At 40.3% G+C, this 20,897-nt stretch overlaps 1 protein-coding gene across 1 annotated transcript in view; it reads left to right on the top strand.

Annotated features, from left to right (window-relative positions):
* Nucleotides 1-20,897, top strand: part of LOC137340126 (myoferlin-like) — a 212,238-nt gene that overhangs the window by 186,557 nt on the left and 4,784 nt on the right. Inside the window, exons 53-55 of the mRNA XM_068002457.1 lie at nt 6,872-7,062; nt 9,067-9,176; nt 10,857-11,004. Of these exons, the coding sequence (XP_067858558.1) occupies nt 6,872-7,062; nt 9,067-9,176; nt 10,857-11,004 (449 nt within the window). The remainder of the gene's footprint in view (nt 1-6,871; nt 7,063-9,066; nt 9,177-10,856; nt 11,005-20,897) is intronic.

Here is a 20,897-nt window from a genome sequence, read left to right as displayed (position 1 = left end):
ATGCCTCATCTGAAAGACGGTATCTCCAACAATGCAGCACTCCCATAATACTGCACTGAGATTATGTGCTCAAGTCTCGAGTGGGGTTTGAACCCACGACCGTCTGATTCAGAGGCGCGCGTGCTACTGCTGAGCCAAGGCTGACACCACACTAACTTCCATACAGTGCTTTTTAAAATCTATCTTCACATAAATTCCTTTCACTCTAATAACTTTCCCAATGGCCAGGGAAGTGCTTTACAAACAGTGATGCTGGAACTACTTCACTCCCCATACCACTAGCAGTGGTTCTATCTTTGTCCTTTCTACTCGCTGTTGTTAAAACCACCTTGTGATGTAAATGGGGTATTTTCAACAATGATGGAATGAAATTTGTATGAACAGAACAGCTCCTATAATACTGTTAGGCTGTTACTCTATTTGGTGGAAACCTTTTTAGACAGCCATCCTTTTACATAGTTGCATGCAGTGTAAACGGGGCCAGTCTTGTGCAATCCCAAAGGGCCCAATACTATAGGGTGATCCATGCAAATTGTTTCATAGTTGCTGAGAATGGAAACATTGATTTTTATGGGTGTCCTCCAAAGCTCCATGGTAAACACCCATGTGGCTCATAAAGACCAATGTTTGGGGACCTCTGACCTAGGGTACATAAGGGGAGGGACAACTGCAGTCAGTCTAATAAATTAGAACTGAACATAGAAGACTAGCTATAAGCAGGAAATGTTCAGTGTGCCAAGAACAGGACAAGGTGGGCCAGTCCAGGATGGACTTGGTGAGTGAGGCAGCAGCAGAGCTGGATGCCAGGTCAGCAGAGGCAGAGTGGTCAAAAAATGACCATATGAGGTGTTGCTCAGGGTTACAGCAGGAGCACAGACCAACTCAAGCCTCAGACATTTGATTGAGATTAGGCCTCTGCAAAATTGATACATTTCCAACAAGTGTTGGACAGTTTTATGGGTTAATGCAGATATTTTTTTGTAAATTTATGTAACTTTTAGATGTGCTGTTAGAAAATTGTATTTGGTACCCACATGTAGTCTTTTAGGCTGAAGAAACAAAATGGCAGCTGCACAAATTTTGAAAAAGAAGTTTCAATTTCATAGTTTTTTGTTAATTGGTAGATTTTGGCAACTGTTCATGAATTTGTTTATACATAGTAAGCTTAGTTTGGGCATTCCTGACGCCCTCTTTACTTCCTCCCAAGTGGTGGTGAGATGGAAGGTTTATTGACTCATCTCCCTTGATTAATTTGATACGTTGTCCACCTATTCAGTTGTAATTAGTTGGTGTTTTATGAAGGATGGTGGAAGCTCTTTCAGTCAATCAAATGCAAATATCACATGCCTGAATGGACAAAGCATGTACTAGATAAATTCTTAAGATGCATACTAGCAGACCTCCTGTAGCGTTGCTCATAGTGAATTGGAGAGTTCTCATTTATAGTGAGGCTATTATCACATGTAACATACAACATGGTATCAGTACACAGATGTATGGTGAGCACTTAAGTCAAGTTCAGTGAGGGGTGCATAGTGTTATGGGATTTTTTAAAGCTGTTTTGGGCATCAAATTCCTCAGGTTGCTTCACTTTTTTTCTGTGAACACAATAAATGACCTTGATTTATTGTATGTACCTCTGCCAATGTATTCAATTTTTATCTCTTGCGTGTTTTAAAGCTAAGGATGCATAATCCAATGGTCGGTAATGTGTAGCAGGTTAGACGTTCTGCCAGTCTCTAACATCTCTCCCAGTGCTCCTACAACCCATTTTTCCAGTGCTACCAGACCCTGGGATCTGCTTTCCCCCAACCCCAGCCTGCACTACGTTCAGACATTCCTTAAATCCCTCTTTCTTTTACTTCCTCCCCAGTAGTGGTGAGATGGAAGGTTGTGGAGTTTAACAGCTGTTATGGGAAGTGCTGAGCTGTAATTTACATGGGGATTCCTGGTGTCTGACAGTGCTGGTGATTAGGAAGGGGGACGGGGGGAAAAGTGTGCCAATGTTTGGCAGCAGTGGGAGGGGTGGGACTTCCTTCAGATATGGGAACACTGTGGGGCAGGGTGTGGGAGCACTGGGGATAGAGCTACAGGACTGTGCCAGCACTGGGAATGGAGTGTCCCAGGATATGGTGACACTGGTGAGGTTACTAGGCTCTATGAAAGGGAGATAAGATTCTAAAATGTTAGAACTAGGTACAGGGATCCCAGAGTCTAGTAGCACTAGGATGCTGATAATGGGGGAGGTGTCAGAGTTGGGCTCAAATGCCATATTTATAAAATAGCACCAAATCCATTCAGTTGTTTCTTTTTAAAGTAGGTTGGTCATTTCTGACTAGTTTCTCGTCTTGATAACCTAATCTATCTCCAAGGACAGGAACCATGGAATTACAAGCATCTACCAAACTCGAGAAACTCACTTTGACAACAATAACTTCTAATTGACCTCAGGATGTGTCTATTTAGATCACTTTCTGGGAGATTAGTAAAGTGGTCTGAAAGGAACAGGCCAGATTAAACACAGCCCCATTTTAGCATCCGTGTTCCTGACCCCAGATTACCGATGAGAAGTGTGATGGGAGATCGGTTACTAAAATCCCAAAACTCCTTGCACCATTTCGGTGAAGCCTCTTTTATCATAATTTGTAGGTAACTCCATAAATTATTCCCATTTATTGGGAATCAACATGTAAACACAATTGAACTTTACAGCTTCTTCAACCCCATTCATGATCTAGGTGAGGAGTATTTGATTCCATCATGTAAGCCAAGACTTCAGAAGCCCTTTAATTTAGCATTTAGCTTTATGAATGAAGCCCATTATTTTAAATTCCTGTGAGTAAGTTTTTTTAAATCTTTTACTCAAATTGTATTGATTGCCAAGTCTCTCTTTCTTTGCAATCTGAACTGTTTTTATATTGTGTAAGACCTGTGCCAGTGGCATCGGCTTTCAGCATGTGTTATATGGAGCCAAGTGTGAAGAGTCCCAGCTATCAGTGGCACATGTACCCCTCCAAATTCTGCTAATGAGCAGGCTGGTTGGTCAGTCAGCAAACACCCTTTAGTACTGTGGGACTGCCTGCCTCTGATATCCAATTACTGCATCTATTGCAAAGGATTCACACTCTTCCTATTTCCATTGTTGGGCATGTCATCTTGCAGCCAACTTGACCTTCAAAGAGCCCCATTTACCTCCGCCCATCCCAAGGAGAGTAGTCCTTTGTGATCATTAGACACCTAACGAGTCTGAATTTGAGCCCTCGCTGGGCAAACAGCAGGAGCTCCTAAGTATCATGCGGGCAGATGTGTGAATGCATTGCCACCATCCCCCTGACCTCAGCATAGACACAATTTATACCCTATTAAACAGTGGCTGCACCAGTTCGAGGTGATGAGCTTCAGCACCAGCTGCTTGCCTCCCTGCGACCTAATCATTATAGGTACTAAACCTGGATACATGAATGCCCAGCTTCTAGATAATTAATTCCAGCTGATAACTTCCCACGCTTCAGGGGTTTTTTTCACCAACTGTGTGACAGACTTCTACCATCAGCATGATTAAAGGACCTAAACAAGACAGCTTCTGATATGCTAGCCAGCCTAATTAGGTCCAGTTTGACATTTTTACCCTGCTTAATGCTACAACGTCATATTGAGAGTTCTGACTATTCCAATGCCCCCTCCTTATTTGGGAAGGGTGCTGCCAATGGCTGTAATCCTGTAGTACAACTGATCCCATGTTTTGGAGGCATCAAGAATCCTGGAAAAGATGTTCTTCTGCCTCCCAAAAAAAAATTGCTGGCAGCAACAAATATAAATGGCATGTGCTGCTTTTGGATTGCCATTTTGAAGTCTAGTTTTGGGCAGGTTGATTCTTGGCCTGCCCATACAGGATAATCCCCTGGCCAGATCTGCTCATAGAAGTGCCCTACAGTAGTGTAAAGTCTTGATTGTGACTTTGTAGCACTTGTGTATGCACAAATCAACAATTTTATCATGATCCAAGCAAGCTATTGAGATTGAAGATGATCTGTAAATGTCTCATGCCACAAATATTATACACAGAAACTCTGGTATTGAGGCAAACTGTTATTTTTTAAATCTTTACATAATTTTTTTGTTCCCATTTTTAAAACCACTAGTAAAATGATGAGCAATGTTGTGATTATTTGTGTAGCTGTAATTGTATCCATTTTTCATTTAAGGAAGAATCCTTGTTTTCTTATCAGCTACATGTCTTTTTAAAACCTCCTCAGACCTCATAGTTTCAGAGAATTAGTCTCTGTAGTCATTTCCTTAAAATGTCAGCTTGGACACTGACCTGAAACTTGCCCTAATACTGTACATCAGTAGTAATGCTACACAAATGTTGGGAGTGGCTTTATTTATGAAACATTAACCTTGTATATTAAGATATAGTCATCAATTTTAAACAAGTTTTAAAAACCTCTGCTCTGACTCTATTTTTCATCCCATTTTTCTAATATGCTTATCATTTAACTTTAAAATAAATTTCCTATCAAGTTTCCTCTGTCTTCTCCATCCTCCTGCTGTGGCACTGACCAAGTTTAAATGAAATCATAATTGGCTGAAAACAAAATGGTATGAGTAAGTTGTAACAGCAACTTACTCAACTGGGCAAAACAGCCTATTTTTACACAATGAATTGAGCTGTACTGCATTTGTCAGTGATGAAACTACATTAGCTTTATTGCAATAAAGTGGAAGAACATTAATAGTTGAAAAGATTAAATTAAGTTTCTAGTCACTAGGTGGGTCTTTGTAAGATGACTTGTGATCTTTTCTAATTTGTCAGGTGTTCAAAGCTGTCAACGTTGGGCAAATCTAGGTTAACTGCATTGCCTTATCAAATCATAAACCTAGTTTAAAAGCAAGCTGTGCCCATTGTACTTGAGCTAGAGGATGTCGTGTGTGTTTTAGTCCCAATTTGTTCCTCTGTTACTGTGGATATGCTTGCCCCCAAGCTGCTGATTTCCATAAATTATCATTTGAGCATCTAAGCCACTTCTGGTAACGAGGTGACTGGTTGAAAGGACATCCTATCAGAAATCACTTACAAAAGATGGAAACTGATAGTCTGCTGCAGCAACATTCACATTTTAATTGAAACTGACAAGATGGTCTGTTTCAATCGCAGGAGAGATCAATTAGCTGTGTTCCTTGTATGCTATTCAGTACATATGAGAAACCCAGCCTTCCCCACAATAATGCAAGAAGGCAGTGAAAAGGTGACGCAAATCTTATTTGCATCACGGTGAAATGGAGCCAACAATGCATCCTTCAGTGCCATGTATATGTCGAACTAAATTATTTGTCTCACTTTCCCTCCTTCTCTGTTTCTATTTTTCTTTTTTTTTAACCTCTTACTTTTTCTCCCAACCCCAGATTTTGTTTTCTGTTTTCACGGCCCACCTGGCTGTGAGGGTAAGCACTGCATTCACGGTCTCAAAGCTTTCATTATCTTATCAATCTCTACCTGGAAAATGCGACAGTGAAAGAACACTTTGGAAATAGGACTGACACACAATCTGGGCTGGTAACGAAAGCTCTGGGTCCTGTAACTTAGCAACACCTTCACGGTGTTCCTTTGCTTTCTCACCCACCAGTAAGAAAAAAAAATAGAAGAAAATCACTAAGCTGGGATTCACCAGCAATGTGCAAGCAGGATATCTCTAATTCTGGGGCAAGAGGGCTTCACAATCATGCCAAATGCAGGAGAGTTGGTCAGCTTGAATCTGTTGCTCTGTTTCTGTATTGGCTCCCCTGATAACTGAGTAAAGTTACTGTCTTAAGCCATTCAGATCAGGAACATCCCAGGTCCTAGCTGGGGCAGTGATAAAGTTGTTACATTGGCCCTGGATTAGAGAAGTGAATTATGGCCTGCGTTCCCACTCTGTTGGTGACCCCCTGTTAGAAATGCACCTGTGGATGCTGGTTGAGGAAAATATCCTTCTTGGCCTCCACAGTCAATAGGCGGCCAATGCTGATGGTCACAGATGATGTACCGAAGTCAGGCCCAGCCAGTGGAATTGTACCTCAGTAAGGGTATCACAGCCTTGCCCCACAGAACTGTACCTTAGTAAGGGAGTCCTAGACCTGCCCCTTGGAGCTGTACCTCAGTAAGGGAGTCACATCCCTACCCCATGGAACTGCACCTTAGCAAGGGTATCACAGCTCTGCCCCAGGGAACTGTACCTCAGTAAGGGTGTCACAGCCCTATCCCATGAACTTTACCTCAACAGGGGAGTTCGTACAATTGGGAGGAGAAAACTTGACTGAGAATTAAAAGTACTGAGTGGCAGTTCAGCATGATTTTCACTGTCCCATTACCTTACAATTGCCTGCAACACATGACTTAAGGTTACAAAAAGGGTACTGATATCATCCAGGCACCACCATCAGTAGCTTGTCAAAGTCACTGATTAGGTAGCTAAATAGAATACGTGCATTAGTATTGTATGCTGGATCAGTGAAAGCATTGAGGAAAGCTGTTTATCTGTTCTCACACACTCATGCAAAATTCCCTGTAAAATGGCCTTGTTTTTCAGCATTGCTGGTAAAACAACTTCAGTGAGACGCCAGTAAGCGAAACAATGGGATTGTGATTACTTGTTTTTTATCTGGTGAACTTAGTTGACCCAATGAACTTTGAAACATTCTTGTTCATTATGAATAATAGCATCAAAAAAGTAATCTGGTTGTTAGTTTGGAAGTTTGATATGGTCCAGTAGGAGGGCAAACAGAGTGCAGCAGACTGCAAATGGTGCCAGAACCCTCTAACCTTATGGATGTTTTTTTGATGCTCATCATTCATAATTACACAATTCTGATGTTCTTCTCTGATTCACAGGTGTCCTTGAGCTTGACCTGAATTCCACAATATGTCCAGCCAAAACAGCTGCAGGATGCAGCTTGAAAATGCTCCCAGATGTGAAGGAAACTCCTACTAAAGCACCTAAAGTGACTTCACTTTTTTCTCAGAAATCTATAAATGGATGGTGGCCATGTGCCCAAGAGAAAGATGGCAAACGTATTTTGGCTGTAAGGACCTTGAACATATTATTGGGATTTTATTTTTAGTAATGCCTCATAACTTGTTTACATGTATCTCTCTAATGCCTTCTTGGAATTTTGGGCCTTTGTCATTTGTTTTTATGAAGAATATAACAGACTTTGATCAATTTTGTGAATAGGTCAAAGATTTATTACAAATTGTGACCAATTTCCATGAGGTGTTGGGAGAGCAGTGTAGGATTACTATTCCTAGTAATGGGCCTAAGAGATCTCATTCATTTGGAGTAACACTCTCATTTTAATGTATCTCTCTCTGAAGAGCAAACATCACTCCATGTGGTTTGCAACCTCTGTTTTTGACCTTGTTTATTTTCCTAATGTTGCACCAGAGTAGTTATAATCCGAGAAATGTTAGGGCAGGCATATGTGAATGGTAAACGCTGCTGTACTGCAGCAACCATACATGATGAGGAAGTGGATATGCATATACAAAAAAAATGTCAAGACTAAGTGGAGGAAGCAGCAGAGATTGGGATTAAATAAAAGCGAATCTTTCAAATTCTAATTGTAACATGTCCTTTCTCCAATGTGAGCATTTTTTCTATCCTGAGACGATTCTAAATGGAAAAGAGCAACATGTAATTAGGGAAATTTTGGATAAGATTTTGTTTGACTTCCAGTGAAAGTTTTATTTTGCAACCTGCTCATCATTTCTCCACCCACCCCCCCCCCCACCCCCGAAAAAAAACCATCCAGACTGAGGACTGTATGCTTCAGCCTTTGTTTAATTAGCAAAGTAAGTGCTGAGGTTGGGTAAAGCATGATTCTAATTAATTTTCTCAAATTAACACTTCCTATTTTATAAACCTATAACTGGCGTATGAGATAAATATGATTGTGTTAATGGTTAGTCGTTCATTCTTCCTGTTAAATAAAACAATCTGATTTTACTGTTTTTAGCAAACAAAATGGTCAAAAATGATTGTTTTGTGCATGTGTATTTTTATATTAAAAAGTTGACTATAAGTGTATTAATATATTAAAAATATTTGTGTATATGTAAAATAATATATATTTGATTTATTTATGTAAAAGTAACTTGTTGCGGTCCAAGACAGTTAATTTGGACGTGGAGCCCTCTTTTCGATTGTATTATGAAAAAAAGTAGATTCCAGTATCTGTATTTTGTTCTAAAAGTAAATTTACATTTGTTCAACCTGAAAAGTATTACAAAAGAAACCAGATCAATGTATATAGTAAGGGAAAACTTTAACTTTTCAAATACTCACTTAATGGGCCTGCATGCATTAAAATTGTGGGGGAAAAGTAGAGAGTGAAGCCTCACACATTCTTGCCATATACAGCATGGACATCTGTTTATAAAGAAGCAAGTGTATTTTACACAGCTTCATATCAATTTTTCACTAATTTTAATTGATTCCCTGATATATATGCACAGTACACATCATTCACTCAAACAAAATTCCAATCTGCTCACCTTTACTCTTTTTAAAATTTGAGAGCCATGAGCATGTCTTCCCTACAGAAAAATATGACAATCATTTGAATCTGTACAAGGAATATGAAAGGTTATCTGATTAATGATTCAACAGCCAGGAGCCACAGTAATATGTTTGGCATTGCCATTAAGCTTTTTAATAGCTCAGTTCATCAGTCATAACCAATGATGACACTTTGTTGAAAGAATTTAACTGAAATAGGAAAACCATCATTGGCATTCCATTAACCCTTAAAGTAATGCTTGAATGCCAGGCAAACATTTTAGATCAACTGTTCGGTTAGCTAATTGAGAATATCATTAAAATAACCCTGCCCCCAATTCATGGATTGTATACCTGCTTTAGTCAGCTTTTGGGATCAGGCTGTTGGCCTAAAAAAGATTGAATAGTATACTGCTTTTAAAAGGTTGAGGTAATCCTAGAAGTCCTGTACTCTAAGGTAACCGTATCACTTATCTATGAATGCCTGTTCTGGTTAGACAACTTGCTAAAAGTTTTTTTTGTGTTCTAGGGTAAAGTTGAAATGACACTGGAGATTGTCACTGAACAAGAGGCTGAGGAAAGACCCGCTGCCAAAGCAAGAGATGAACCCAACATGAACCCAAAACTGGAGCCACCAAAGTAACCTTTTCTCCTTGATTTTGTTTACATATATTTGTGCCTTACATTTTGAAAGAACAGGAGCCTATATGTGCTTCACATTTTGAAAGCAGAGGGGCCTATATGCTTTAAACATCGAATACAAGCTATTTGAAGTGACTGGATGGGTTTTACCCATTCTTTCAAACCAGAGATTTTTTATCTCCTCTTATTTCATGCAGTCTGAATTTACAATCAAGTGTCCTATTGATTGCACTCTCAGACGGGTGCAGTTGAGAGTCATGTTCTTTCAACTGGCCAAAAAAAGACAACATTTCAGTCCTTAGTTTAGTCTTCGCAATTTGGTCAAATGGAATTTAGACTGGATTCACCTTTTGTACTTTTATTTTTGGGGATGTTACAATCTCTAACTTTCATCTATATTCAAATAATGCTGCTGCAAGTGAACTGGTGTATAGATTGATCCTCCCTGTTTCTCCCAACATTTCTTCAACATTGTTCCCCCTCCTTCTGAATGCATGCACTCGCGCTGGGGTACAGTTCCACACCTGCTAGCTACTTGCCGGGATGTCGTTATACAAGAGCACAGATAATGAGTTGGGGGGGGAAGGGGAGGAGAGCATTTGCAGCCAAGCCTGATCCTTTCTTCACCAGGAGTCGCAGTACATCGATGAAAAGAAGCAAGGTGGCTGCAGGATCAGCTGCTGATAGTAGAGTGGATGCAACATGGATCAAGAATAAGCCAGTGCAGACAAAAGCTTGGACACCCTTGGGTTAGGGAGGTGAAAATCTGTCAGGGTTCCCACTCCTAATGACCCTTTCCAGCAGGGGGCACTAGTTAATGCATGTGTGCATGTTGGGTGAGGACAGCATTGGACTGTTATGCTCTCGCTCTCTACAGTTGAATAGCCTACTAACACTCGCTGTCTCGGCTAATGCATAAATCACCACTCAAGGGAGGTACAGGAAGATTGCTGCTATCCATAAAAACAAATCCCCCTCATGACCAAGCATTGTTCAGGAAAGGCAAAGTAAATTGAAGGGGGAAATGAAACCAGCAATAGGCATTTATCAAAAATCACATTTTGCCAATGCTGGAACAGGTTTGAAAACAAGAAAAGGAAATTCAGTGCTTAGATGTTGAAAAGCATCTGTGGCTAGTTGCTGTGTTGTACACAATTTCTTCCCCTTTGCTATCTGGTGTTGACTATATCTGCTTGTTGAAAGCTTCCAACTCCTCCCACCACCCCCCACCTTTTTTTGATGTCCACTCCAGTTTTGTAAATTTTTCTTTTATTCCCCATTTCTGTGAATTTTATTTTTTAAAAACTTGGACGTAGTGTTTTTCAATAGGCTATTCAATCATGGCACTTTGCTCCATCCCATCCCAGGGGACACTTAAGTCAGTTGTCGCACCATCACTCCTGCCTGGTTAACTGGTGACTCTGTACGTATCAGGGATCAAACCTCAGACTGTCCTCATGACAACGGCTCAGTATCATGCCACATTATGCATTTACTTACTGAGCCATTGGTTAGATAAGGAACTCGGTCACCATGGTTTTTAAAAGGGATAATAAACATGCCCGTGGTTTGTTTGAGTAATGGCTTCTTACCCCCGTAAATGAGTGCTTAATGTAAACTGTGTACAGTTTATCCATTAGAAAGGAAAATTAACTGGATTTAATTCTTCACAATCAGCCGTCCAGAAACGTCTTTCCTGTGGTTCACCAGTCCTTGCAAGACGATGAAATACATCATCTGGCGCCGATTCAAATGGATCTTTCTTGGGATCATAATACTGCTGTTTGTAGTTCTGTTCCTTGGGATCTTCTTTTATTCATTGCCGGTAAGTACATAGTGAGGGGTTTTAATAATGCTGTTATCAAAGTGTGAGAGTGCACAAGTAAACAGTTTTGTGTTTTCAAAAAATAAATAAGCTGACATTAACTTTTTTTTCTTTCCTCTTTCACTTGTAAGTCAGTTCATCACTGATTTGTAACATTTCGGGCTTTGCTTTTCCTTGTATAGAATATAATGAATATTTTTGTCAAATTCAGCTAAGGCCTGATGTGAAATGGAGAGTGCAACCTATATGCCACAAGTGGCTGCTGTTTACACTCAGCAGAGTTCGGAGGCACAAAGTAAAAATTCTCAAAGGGGCTTCTCTTGGTGTCTGCAACTGGCAATTCTGTGTTTGTAGAATTGTCTCCAACTCTAGAGTAAATGAGAGAGAAGAAGAATCCTATTGCATTGTGACTGCTTTTGGAGATAGCAGCACAGCATGAGATTGGTTTAAGGAAGCTTAAGTTGTGCTTTGGCAGCAAAGAGAAGTGCACAGGCTGGTGATTTAATCACACTATTGCTTTGATTTAGTTAAATAAGAGCTTTCATAATTTTTATTCAATTTAATTGCTATTAAACCTATTTAATTGCTCTTACATTGTACAATGTCCCAGCCTGCACAAAATCATGTTGCTCTAGATTCTTCAACATAAACTCTTAATCTGTTAAACTTAATGTCTTAATACATTCACTTCCATCTCACATTATAGTCTAGTTTTTTTTTGTAATGTTTGGTCCATAATCAAAAGTAATACTAAAACTCTCAACAAGCCAGATTTTTGCTGTAATACACTTGTACTTTTACCCCCTCCCCCACTGTTTGCTGCCATCCTGTTTTTCTGATGTCCTTTAACCAAGAGTGCGGACTTCTCGGCCCCCACTAATGTTCTGTATTGACTAACAAGTAATCTACTTTGCTAGACAGGATGTGTCTCCTTGAGATCTCTTTTATGATCAAGAGCAGGTTTCTTTTTTTTAAAAAAATCTGGCTGGGAGACTGCCTGAGTTGCAATACTAGTTCAGGCTGCAATTCAAGTTAGGGACTTCGGAATGGGAATTCAGGGCTTTACTGCAAATGTTAACTTCACGTTCCCTTTTAAGATAGTTTTTTAGCAAATTTTTTAATTTAAAAAAAAACCGAGAGAAATTATACAGCCACAAAACGGAGACACGAGTGTGTGCATTTTTTGTTTGCGTATTTTCATCGCTGGGATAAGTTAGGATATATTTAACCGGCTGTGTAAAGTGGAGCCTCTTTTACATATAATCTATTCATGGACCTTCAGCAATAGAAGGGTTAATGTCAGTAACTAAGTTCCCCATTATCTTAGCATTTTCAATTAAATACACCAAATTACCAATGGCACATAGTATAAAGTATCGCTACAATAATCTTGGACGAGCAGCAATTACATTGATTTACTCTGGACTATGTTCAGTTCATTGGGTAGAAAAAAAGAGATTGGAGTTTAAGAATTTCACTAGTGTAATAAATTCTGTATATTGCTACCATGTTCGAGCAACAAGGCTGTTAATTTAAAATTAAATAAAAACCCTTCTGTCTTCCACTTTGATGGAAGACAAAAGATTATGGGAAAGTTCTTTTTAAGGTGATCGGAGGAAAAGTTCAGCAGCATCCATCATGGCCTCCAGGCCTGCTGGGATAGGAGGGAGGGACATAAAGGTGTCAACACCAGAGCTGGTACAGTAGTAAATCAGTTAGTGGAGCTAGCACAGGAATGGCAAACCAAGGCAGCTGTTAGTTGTGCAGTGCTGGATCTCTCAATGTTGTGTTAAGGCAAGTCCCCTTCTCATGACCTTACTTTCCAGTGCTGTTTGTACACCATCATCATCATCTCCCTCCTTAGCCTTGTGACCTTAGCATGGCTGATTTTTTTTTTAAGTGTTTGATAAAGCTGAGAAATGTACGGGAGTCGGGAGACTTTAACTGTTGATTATCACGAAGGCTGAATTTTTCAATAGCTGTTCGGTGATGCTGTTTACTTGTCTGTGCTGGCATACTCTTATCCATTTTTTCCACCTACATTTGATTAACATTCAGGCATTTTTTATGATTCTTAGCTACATGCTACCAAGCACAGTGCTACTGTTGGTATATCTGATTTGCTTTATACCGATGTCTAAAGTTTATAACACAAGTTCTTTCTACTTTTACTTATGAGGGAAAGGTATGTCTGTTTAAATGCTGAAGTTTGATCCCATTGTGCTAATATAAATAGTTGTTTATTTTAAATAAATTTAGCTAATTTTAATTTACAAACTTGGATAGTTTCAATTTTGACCTGCAATGTGCAACTGACTAAAATGTAAATAATTCTGTAGTTCCTGGATATAATTTCTAAATTTAAAGTTGACAGTGGGGGAGAAAATAATTAGAGTTCTAGATCTTTAGATGAAAAGTCACAGCCAGTGGTGCAATGTCCTGGAGCCCCATGGAGATGGGAGCACACATTCACCTCTCCTGATGTCAGCCATGTAAAGTGGGCAAGCAAAGGCCAGGTGCCTTGCCACCAAGGGGTTAAGGGGAAATTGGAGGGAGGATCTTTCTGAGCCTTATTTAGTCACCTCAAAGTAATTGGCTTAAAGCAGCAATTGTGGAGGCCATGAAGCAAGTCTCCTACTTTCCTGGGTTTGGGTTAGGCAGTACATGACTTTGGGAGAAAATAAGGGGATTCATATCCTTTTTTTAAAAAATTGTTAATCCAAACAAGCATTACATTAATAGTTTATTTTAAAAATAAGTGTGATCTTATGGCACATATATAGTATTTGACCATGTGACTTAGCCTGAATTAAGAAATTGAAGTTCTGTAGTTTGTCGAAACTAATGCTGTATTTCAGTGGCCGCTAGGACCCCATCTTTCTTACCTAAAACCTTCAGAGCTGTTACTTCATGTGTCTCTTAGCCTGAATTCAGGGCCCTCTGTCTTACCAATAGCACCAGTTCTGATATTGGAGACCAGAGTTGGGCACTGCAATGGTTTTTATGGTGCAAGGTTTGAGTGGCCCTTGAGCAAGTCACTGCTCAAGACTGGTCATTGGCAAAAACTTACTCTGTTTCTAATAAGCAAATTAAAATGACAATGTGATGCTATTGCTTTAAATTAAGCTGTTGGTAATTCATCAAGACTTTTTTTCTGGTTAATGATGTAACCAGACATTCAGATTTAGGTACTACATTGTCTCCCCACTCTCCTAATTTTAAGATCAAATTTATCTAAAAGACTGACCTAACCTACATGAATTTTTGGAATGTTGGTTAATTTTGAAAATATGTAAATGTCATGGCACCATTCACTTTTTTTAATCCAGTAATGGTGTTTAATGGTAGCCTGGGAGTTGTACTCTGACCTCCCCTAAAGTCCAAGTGTGCTTGGCTCCTCAGCCCTTCACAGAAGGGGGAGGTGCTTCTGTACTACTCAAGACCACCACCTGGTGGGCCGACTGGGGAACAGCACTGCCTACAGTCTGGCCTGTTTAGCCCTTGTGCCTAGGGAAAGCATTGTGGCTGGGAGGCAAAGAAAAAGTAACGAAAGTTAAGTAGTCTTGTGTTTTTATTATCTTGCCAATTTTCCCCCTCCCTTCCTCTCCTAGTCTGAAAGCAGTAGGGGTTGCATCAAGCACCCTTTATCAAGTACAGCCACAAACCGAGAACGATTACCTACTTGATAAAGGATGGCTAGAGCCTCTGCATTCCTGGGTACCAGATGATGTAAACATCAGACATCCAAGCTGTATGATGAATGAGATGTCTCACCTATAAACTTTGAAATATAAATATAAATGTGAATATAGATAGAAAGGGAGAAATTTGTTCAGAGTAATCTGGATACATAAAATACATACTTTTTTATAAAGGACTATGGTGAGCGACTATAAGAGAAAAGGTAAAAAGATCGAAACAGCTGTGATGGGATGGCAGGGTCGGCCCATAAAAGAAAATCTTCTGATTTCCATCTAAATGCAGTTAACCCAGTGTGATTATAGGGTGTCTGAGCATACTGCAGTAACAAAGCAGTGAGCAGAATAATTCAAAAGGGGAACCACATTTTTAAAAAATGTTAAATTTACCCTCAGAATATATCATTCTCCGAATGGGCTATTGCCCAGAATATTCCAGACCAGGCAGACCAGAAGGCAAGTCCACCTGGCTCTAACAAACTAGGAAATGGTGATGTTGACTAGCTGCAAAAACTTAAATGAGAGGGCACTTGCTGGGGCCTAGGGGAACTTCAGGACTCAAGTGGATGTGAACAGCCATAAAGTGGATGATGGTGTACTAAACTTGGCCTCCTATAAAATCACAGCCCAATAAAATCAAACCTTAGGGCAGACCTGCAGAATGTCCAAGTGGGTGCTCACTCCTCCATGATCGCATGCCTCACAGTTCTGAGATCTTAGTTACTAGTGGTGCAGTCAAGTGGCACATCAACATAAAATCTTTAATTGTCCCTCTCTCAAACGATTGCTGGCCATCAGCCTGAGGACTGTCCATAGAACAGTCTACCAATTCTATCCTTCAAGGAAAAGATTTACACAGGTTGCCCACATCTCACAGCTGAGACAAGCTTACAGTGTCCATAGAAATGAGTAGAACTGTAAAATCAGTTTAGCTGCTATGGCCAAACTAACCAGAAAGGGCTCCAAGGTGCTCTGCCATATCCAGTCTAGAAATTTTTCAAGGAATTTCTGGAAATGAAAGAAAACAACAAACCTTAGTGACTTTTTCTTTTGGAATCTCCAATTGTGAATTTTTGCTGCAGAGGTAAAAGATCAGACTGATTGTCCACCAAATAGGAAAGGCTTGTGTCATCTATGAAATTCACCCATTAGTGACATGGAGATCTCTGGGTCATCCCATACTTGGGAACAGGCAGTCAATAGAATATGAAAATGACTAAAATCTGACCAGACGCACAAGACAATTAGAGTTTTTAAATTAACGAGAGATGGGTAATGGGATGAGAACCCCTGCTCCAACTGTAGTCTAAAAACATGAAGCTGTGTCACCCAGAAAGTAAACCAGCATTTAGGGAGGATGACCATTTGGGCATTGCTGCAGCTTCAACTTTATTTAGAATGCTTAACATTCTAAATAAAGATTAATATCTCCCTATCTTACTCTTTAAAAATGGCCCTCAGTGTACACACTGGAGCATTTGCACTAAATAAAACAACCTAGACAGAATGCTAATTATCAATGCAGTGACCCTTCCAAGAATCCCAGATTTTAAAAATAGTTGATTCCAATAAAGGTGGCACAAATCAGGAGCAATCTGCGCCCCAAAATGCCAGAATCTCAGCAAAATGAAAAGGTTCATAAGCCAGTAGAAACTGGCCAAAGTTATCTGAATGCACTTCAGAAAGCAAGCGAGAGACAGACTGGAGGACGATTTGTTCAATAATTGCATAATATCTTGTATCCTGGTCCACTTCTTGAATCCCTTGGCTACCAGGGGAAGGGTGTACACTAGATAAGAGCTGAATAGCCAACATAGAATGAGGAAAGAGCAGATACCACCATTGAACAGTTTGAGAGGGAGAGACAGGTGATTGGAGACTGGTGATCACTGAAAACTGAGGGTATAAGCAAAATAATGAGATCCACTGAGTAAAGCTTTTCCCAAACCTCATGGTCTGCAGCAGCTCTCAAGAAAACTCACTTGATTTGGTCAAAACCCTTCTCAGTACCAAAGCAGAGAACCAGGCTAGTATCTACCACCTGGATCACAGGTATTGTTTATAAATCAGCATTATGATGAATGTGTTCCACAGTTCAAACTTGTTGAATTAGTGTGGACCAATGAATCTATTCAAACTGATCACTAGAATTTGGGGAGATACCTTTGACTAACAATCAAGAAAATTTGGTCTATTGGAGGCACATTCTTGGGGCTCCTGGCCCTCTTTCGGGATAACTAAGATGGTTGCATCTTTCCAAGTATCAGGAATTGAGATAATTAGTGATTTGGTGAAAGAGGACCCATTTCTGGGGAAGCACCAGATAAAGGGGGGGTCCCATCAACTTAAAAGGAGCCTATAGCATAGAGCAACTTCTTCAAGATCAATGGTTTTCATACTCCTAGAGGGTGGCCTCCTTTCTACCCTCCTTGCACCCCTCCCATCTTCCTCATCCTCATTGTGCTAGGGAAAGATCAGATAGGTTACTTCAGATTGTCTCTGCAGCAATTCTGACTGACAGAGATCAGAATAAAACTGGCAAAATTCATAATTGTTCTTTTCCACATGAGAAACAAGTTAATCATTCCTCGAGCTTCACCATAGGGATTATATAACTGCTTTGTTGCTTCCGCAAGGCATAAACTGGAATGCACCCCAGTTGATTTCCATGCTGTTGTCACATATCTGTGAATTCAATCAGATACTGTACTTTGAGATCAAAAGAATGTCTAATTCTGTGCCTTTGGCAAGTTTTGCTGCTGCAGATGAGGAAAAAGGAGCAAGGTATCAGGTTGATGTATATACAAACCTGCGATAAAATAGTGTATAGCGTGCCCTTCTCTTGGAGGGCATGTTTCAGAACGTTCTATTTGCTGATGCAAATAGATCTTCCACTTCAAGTTGGGCAGGCCTGCTGCAGCACCTGTTTAGTGTGATAATGTATAAGACCACAACTGCTGAAGGAGTTGGTGTGCGATGGGCTCTGTCAATAGAAATTGTGGGCCCCAACTTCCAGCAAATGCTGAAGGAGTTTTATTTAAATGATTCCAAGTTGAATCCATTCAACCCCTCGGCCAAACCAAGAATTTATACATTATTCAACAACTTGTATTGTCAAGTCATAGACGTTGCTAGGCAGCCTTCGTTCCCTGTCGTGTGGCTTTTGGCGTGAGTGTGGGCTCAGCAGTACCTGTCTACTTTACATGGACTTTCGTAGCAGTTCAGTCCAGATAGAGAGCACGTCCACCCTGACTGCTTTAATCTCTGAAAAGATCACTGAGCTGAGGACCAACAACAGGCTATGGAATTTCTTCAGCTCCTAAACAGATGGAGAATTGGGTGACTGTGCCATTTCAAAGATCGACACAGCGGGCCCTTGAAGCAGAAAAAACTTTAGGAAAGATTGATTAGTTTTCATTTTTAACCTCTAACATATTAAGTACAGATTAAACTTAAAAATAAACTTGGGTAAAATATGATCCAATCTTTACCTGACATTCATGCGTGTATATTTGATAGTGATCAGAAGTGGGACGTCTGGCCAATTTCCCACCTCTTTCCCCAAAACCCAGGAGTCACTGAGGCCAATTGAAATCTCCACCTGCCCCCCCCCTCCCCCAAGTTGAGATCAACTGATACAGCACAGACTGAGGTTTTGAGACCAAGACATTCCTGGTCTGATAACTCTAACTCATTGAATGAATAAACTTGCTGAGCCATTTGAGTGGCATTCAGAATATTTGTTTTTCACCAAATTGTTCCAATGGGGTAGAAAATAATTTTGGTTTGTCGCATGTCATAATTAAGTGACCTTATTTGGTGGAGTGGGTCTTGCCCCAGTAATACAGACAATCAGCAGTCTTGTGTTTGAATCACTTCTTTGATGTTCAAACTCATCTAGTTCATAGACTTGTTAGTCTAGTTCTCAGACTGGCCACTAGATAGAGCTCTGTGCAGAACTGAGAACTAGCATGCTGTTCTTCAGGTCAGAGGGAATAATCCCCTGATCCCTGCTGGCAAAGCAGAATAGAAAAGTCTGGCCTTGGAAGCAGTAGAATCTGGTGATGACAGTAGGGGAGATCTTCAGGGGGGAAAATCTTAATTATCAATTTATTATATTTAATCTTTGTCTATTTGATGTATTCAGTTCCTTTGGATTTTTTGTAACTTTACACCATATTTTCTCTTTGCCTCCCTTTGCTCTTTCTCCCTTCATTCCTCAAAATGAACCAATATTTGTGATGCAGTGAGACTATGTTCTGAAGTGGCTCTGCCAAACTACTCTTTGCCTGCAGAACATCCCTACCTTGAAATAAAAACAAACTGCTGGAAATTTCCAGCATCTATTAAGAGTTAAATAGACTAATGTTTTGGCTGTAAATCTCTTCAGAGCTGAAAACTGGAAAATTAAATGAGTTTTTTTTATATATAGGATGCAACAACTACCTGCATTTATATAGTGCCTTTAATGTGGAAAAACATCCCAAGGCATTTGAAGTGTGAACTGGCCAAAGGAGGTATGAGATGAGGTGACTAAGTGCTTGGTCAAAGAGGTGGGTTTTAAGGAGGCTCTTAAAGGAAGAGAGGGAAATGTGGAGAGAAAGAGAAAGAGAAAGAGAGAGAGAGAGAGAGGAAATTCAAGAACTTTGGGTCTAGCTGAATGAAGGCACAGTCGCTAATGGGGAGAAGGGATTTTGCGAGGAATAAGAAGCCAGAATTTGAGGAAGGGAGAGTCCTGAGGGTTGTAGGCTCTAGGTCACAGAAATAGGGAGGCCGTGAAAGGGATTTAAACACGAGAATGAGAATTTTAAATTTGGGGGATTGGGAGCAATGTAGATCAGCAAGCACAGGAGTGATGGATGACTGGAACTTGGTGCAGGTTAGGATACAGTTGGTAGAAACTTGGACGAACTGAAGTTGGAGAATGGAGGATGGGAGGCCAGCCAGGAGAGCATTGGAATAGTAAGGCATGGATGAGAGTTTCGGCAGCATATGGGCTGAAGCAGGGGCAGAGTCGGGCAACATACGGATGTGGGTGAAGGCATTCTTTGTGATGGTGAGGATATGGGGTTTGAATCTCGCCAGGGTTGTGAACAGTCTGCTTCAACATGAGGCGAGTGGCCAGGGAGGAGGATGGAAACAGTGGCAAAGTTAAGGAGTTTATGGTGGGATCCGAAGATTATGGCATCACTCTTCCCAATGTTTAATTGGAAGTAAGTATGGGGGCAGGAAGAGAAGCCATTGCTGGAGATCGTTGGGCTACACTTGCATAGATAGAACCTAGCGAGCGAAGTTCCATTGAGCTGGACAATGGAGGAGAGGTGTGGGAGAATGATATGGACCACCATGTCAAAGGCTGTTGAGAAGGTCATGATGTGGAGATGCCGGTGATGGACTGGGGTTGACCATTGTAAACAATTTCACAACACCAAGTTATAGTCCAGCAATTTTATTTTAATTTCACAAGCTTTCGGAGGCTTCCTCAGGTGAATTTTGTGGAAAACAATTTCCACAAAATTCACCTGAGGAAGGAGGAAGCCTCCGGAAGCTTGTGAAATTAAAATAAAATTGCTGGACTATAACTTGGTGTTGTGAAATTGTTTACAGTTGAGAAGGTCAAGGAGGGTTAGTGCACCATGGTCATAGTCACAGAGGATGTCATTTGTGACTTTGATTAGGGTTGTTCATCAGTGCTATGGCAGGGACAGAAACCTGACTGAAGAAATTCAAATGTGAAGTTGCAGGATACAAGAGGGGAAAGTGACAAAAATCCTCCAGTGACCTGCAAACTGCTTTAGTAGAGAACAAAAAAGAAAATACCAGATACGGGAAACCTGAAACCAAAACATACTCAGCAAGTCATTTTCTGTTTTTGGTTGGTAGAGAGGCAGGAACCTGTTAAATGATGTGAAAGATCATTGAGCAATGAAAAGGCATTTAATAAGCAGAAAAGAAAATGCAAATAGCTAAGATGGTGAAAAGCACAGGAAAGGTATGAGGTCTGAAATGGCAACAGGAAATGCTGTAGATCCGAAATCACTGACACCTTGGATAAATGTTATCTGTTTTTAATATAACGGGTCATTGACTGTCTTCCTTCTCTCTTTTTTTGGGGGTTTGTATATTCGGTGGCCTTTTTAGGTGACACCTTTCTGTCTGCTCACTGTGATTGCCTTGGCAACGGGCAGTAATCAC

Source organism: Heptranchias perlo, chromosome 21, assembly GCF_035084215.1.
Source record: "Heptranchias perlo isolate sHepPer1 chromosome 21, sHepPer1.hap1, whole genome shotgun sequence".
Taxonomy (NCBI): Eukaryota; Metazoa; Chordata; class Chondrichthyes; order Hexanchiformes; family Hexanchidae; genus Heptranchias; species Heptranchias perlo.
This window is presented reverse-complemented; position numbering and strand designations above follow the sequence as displayed.